At 51.9% G+C, this 3476-nt stretch overlaps 2 protein-coding genes across 2 annotated transcripts; one reads left to right on the forward strand and one right to left on the reverse strand.

Moving 5' to 3' along the window:
* Nucleotides 1-17: 17 nt before the first annotated feature.
* Nucleotides 18-869, reverse strand: CTAM01_17170 (uncharacterized protein; the record flags this gene model as incomplete). The annotated part of the gene is made up of 1 exon (XM_060533159.1): nucleotides 18-869. A coding segment is annotated over one exon (852 nt), but the record flags the coding sequence as incomplete, so codon positions are not given.
* A 2112-nt stretch (nucleotides 870-2981) lies between these two features.
* CTAM01_17171 (uncharacterized protein) lies at nucleotides 2982-3476 on the forward strand (the record flags this gene model as incomplete). Its single annotated transcript, XM_060533160.1, has 1 exon — nucleotides 2982-3476. A coding segment is annotated over one exon (495 nt), but the record flags the coding sequence as incomplete, so codon positions are not given.

Below are 3476 nucleotides of genomic sequence, written 5' to 3' on the forward strand. Positions count from 1 at the left end.
AAGCCTTCAGAGGAAACACTCTTCGGGCGTTCGGGATCGTAAAAGTATGCTTCTTGCCCAGAAGTGACACGCAGTTCGAGTTTTTGTCGGCGTGGGCCAGGAATAGGTCCAGCTTCAGGCCAGGATATTTGGGAGCGTTTGATGGGTTTCGATGGCGCTCGTGATGCCGTTTGCAGAGCTCTCTCCTTGAACTTGATTATTTTATCTTCATTCAGGCCGAGTATGTCTTCCAACTTCTCTACGACGAGTTCAGGGTGTTCGAGAACGATTTCGTCGTCGTCACTATCGTCACTGTTGCTTTCCTCTTTAGGAAAATGACTGACACCTCTGAGTTGGACGTCGTAGAAGTCGGCAAGGTAGGCGAGCATGGACCGGTGCCGGTTAGTTTGTGGATCCCTCAAAGAGTAAAAATCGTTCGCGTTCCGAGGAAAACGTGAGGGATCAGGCTCAAGAATGCCGCGTCCAGGGCGATACACAACAACAGGTCGGATAGGGAGGGTTGGATTCTTCAAGGCATTGTTCCGCGTGAACGCTTGAGACCGGCGGATCTCGGCTTCAAGGTATTGCATCTGAACCGTAAAGTCGCCTCTGAGGGTTGTGACGTCGTCTCTGACCTCCTTGATGTCGGCTTTCAACTCCCGCTTGACGTCGTTCAACTCCCGCTTGACGTCGTTCAACTCCTGCTTCACGTCGTCGACGGAGCATCGGATGGAAGCGAGTTCAGCATTCCAATGCTTGTCCTGGGAATTTCGTAACTCTATGTATTCGTCGCGGGAGAGGTATTGTGACCGGTGTTTATCGGGAGAGAAAGAGGAAACAGGCGTTGCTGCCATGGTAACGGTAGTGAGAGTGGTTGTAGAAATGACCATTTGCGACGATCGGGATGGTTTGGTTGTAGGCGCTATGGCATGGCTTTGTCAGAATATGCCTTGACAGGCGCTCATGTTGGGAGGAGGTGGGCTGTTAAGTACCCATCAAGGGAGTTGTGGGGTGAATGTCAGGCTTTTATTGGCTGTCTTCTCCTCGCCCGAACAGAAGACATTTTAGAGTTGGGCAGCGCTTCGCACAGTTCCACTGAGCACCTTTGAATGCGACTGGTTGGGACCAAGGGTTTTCGCTCAAGGCCTGAGCAGTAACACTACGGACGTTTGTGTGTGATTTGCGAAGGCCACGATGCAGCATTATTGCGTTGCACCCATCCCATCCCTCTCTTTTCCGGTCATAATCCTAAAGAAGCGATCTTTAGCAATACCGGGGCAGCGTCTGCGCTGCAGTCAGGTGTAACGCTCTAAGGAGACCTTGGTTCGCGACCGCACGCTGACCTCGGGTGACTGCCTGGCCATTATGCAGTGTGATAGTGTAACCTGCCTTGTGAGTCACTGGCCATGATTCAAAACGCAGGTACATTTTTCCGTGCTGAACAGAGGAGTCCATACTTGTGTTTTCAAAGTTACACAACAGGTTTTCAACGAACATTTATACAGGCAACCAAATAAAAAGGCGCATGACAGTACGCAGGGACATGGATGATGTTCTAAGCGGCACCGACCGAGATGGCTCCTGAAGGTACATACACCGGATCTAGGTACGAGAGGGCCACGTTAACGCCGACGCCGGAAGGGCGCTTCAACGCGTTGCACTCATCAGCAACGCCACATCCGAGCGCTCACTGCGATTTACTGCCTTGGCAACCATGTGCAATAGCGGGAACGAAATTTTGAACAGGCAACTTAAAGAATGGATAGTGTAGACAATACAAAGAGCGAAGTGGGTGTCGCGCTTGATCCTCAGTTGTTCGGCTTTCAGTGGCCTGGCCTTGTTTGTTTGTCACCCGGGAGCGGAGTCCCCGCTGACCATGTAGCCTAGAATCCTGGATCTTAGATGTGCAATGAAGCCCGCAGAGGGGATTGCGATCCACTGACTTGAACTTTGATCACGGTTCCGAGCCAGGAACCTGGATGCTTGGGTACACGATGGCCAGCGAGGAAACCAGACTCTTGGGAACATTTGCGCCAAATATTCAACGCACCTTTGAGCTCCATCCATGAGCCACTGTAGCCAATTGCAGGTCCGCATCAGCCACTTAAGCGGTGCGCAATCTTGGTTCGTGATGAGGCAGGCCTACCGCAAGACGTGTTACCTCTCCTCACGTCGCTGTGGCTGGAATAACGAAAGGCTGGTCGCGATGCGCGAATTACACGGCAGGCGCCTGCTCTGGAACATAGACTTCCATTCGCTTCGATCACGTTCTTCAACCGTACGTTGCCTACGCATCGTGGTGTTTGCTGAGCCTGCTTCAGTCCATGGCTACTTTGGTACATGGCGAAGGCCAAACACCAGCAAGGGATTGTATCGATAGTCACGAACATATGTTGCTTCCTCTTCGCAACACGCGTTATCTTTCTGAATTTGATCTCACACAAGCTGGATTGGAGTTGATTTGTACAGTTCACCACGCTTGGCAGTGGGTAATGGCCGTTGTTGAAGCCAAACAAGGTGTCGAGTAGATTTCAATGAAGCGCCGCAACTCGTACTGCTAGACACCATCCCGACCCCACATTTTGTTTGCAAACAAGCTGCCACAGCCATTGGCAAAGGTTTGCTGAGGCCCATCACAACAGTGTTAGACTTCTCAAACGTTGAAATGTTTGCAAAAGAGGGAGCGATGCATGCGCAATACTGTAATGGCTAGTCATTACAGTTGATGACTTCATATTAGTAGGTCAAGTATTTAAAGTCGCTTCGTGCCACTGTACCTGCCATTGAGAAGGCCATTTCACTTCTTCCAAGATGCCTGCTCCTGTGGACTTGGCGCAGGAGGTAACGTCTTTGTTTCGAAGCGACCGCTGAGCATACATACTGACAGCGAGAAAGTTGCACAGCTTCTGCCATCGTCTCGATTGCGATTTTGATGCGGTCAGTCCCTTCCTCGACCAAACATTTCGTTCCGAGATAAGTTTACAGCCGTGATTTCGAGATATATGTTCCAGCCCCGGGTCATGTCTAGTGTCCAGGCCACCCTTGGACCGTCACAAGCCGCCTCGACCATATCTCCCTGTGCATGCGATGGTGAGGCGGGCTCTGGATCAGACGGACATGCGCCTAGCCGCTCGCCAACTGCTTTCGTCCAAGCCAATCCACAAGCTCTTGGAGGCGCGTCGCCAACGTGCAAATTCGTAGAGGCTGATGGCGCTGCTACTCCCATGAAGCGTAGGAAGGATAGCAGAGCTGGACGCATCCCATCGATCATCGCCAAGTTGGAGAAAACCGGTAGCCCAGAGACTCTCGTACGCCTATGGGACAGCTGCAGGGCATCGAGGGCTCGCGATCAGAGTATTGTTAGTGGGAGGCGACAGGTCCTGCCTGGCGAACCGGAAGGTGACTTGGATGGCCCGTCTGTGCTGGAACGACTTGATTCCCTCAGAGAGCAGGCGGCTGCAGCTAGTTCAAGCATTCACTTTTCCATTGCTATCAAG

The sequence above is a fragment of the Colletotrichum tamarilloi genome, assembly GCF_030869305.1.
Source record: "Colletotrichum tamarilloi strain Tom-12 chromosome Unknown Scaffold_385.1, whole genome shotgun sequence".
Taxonomy (NCBI): domain Eukaryota; kingdom Fungi; phylum Ascomycota; class Sordariomycetes; order Glomerellales; family Glomerellaceae; genus Colletotrichum; species Colletotrichum tamarilloi.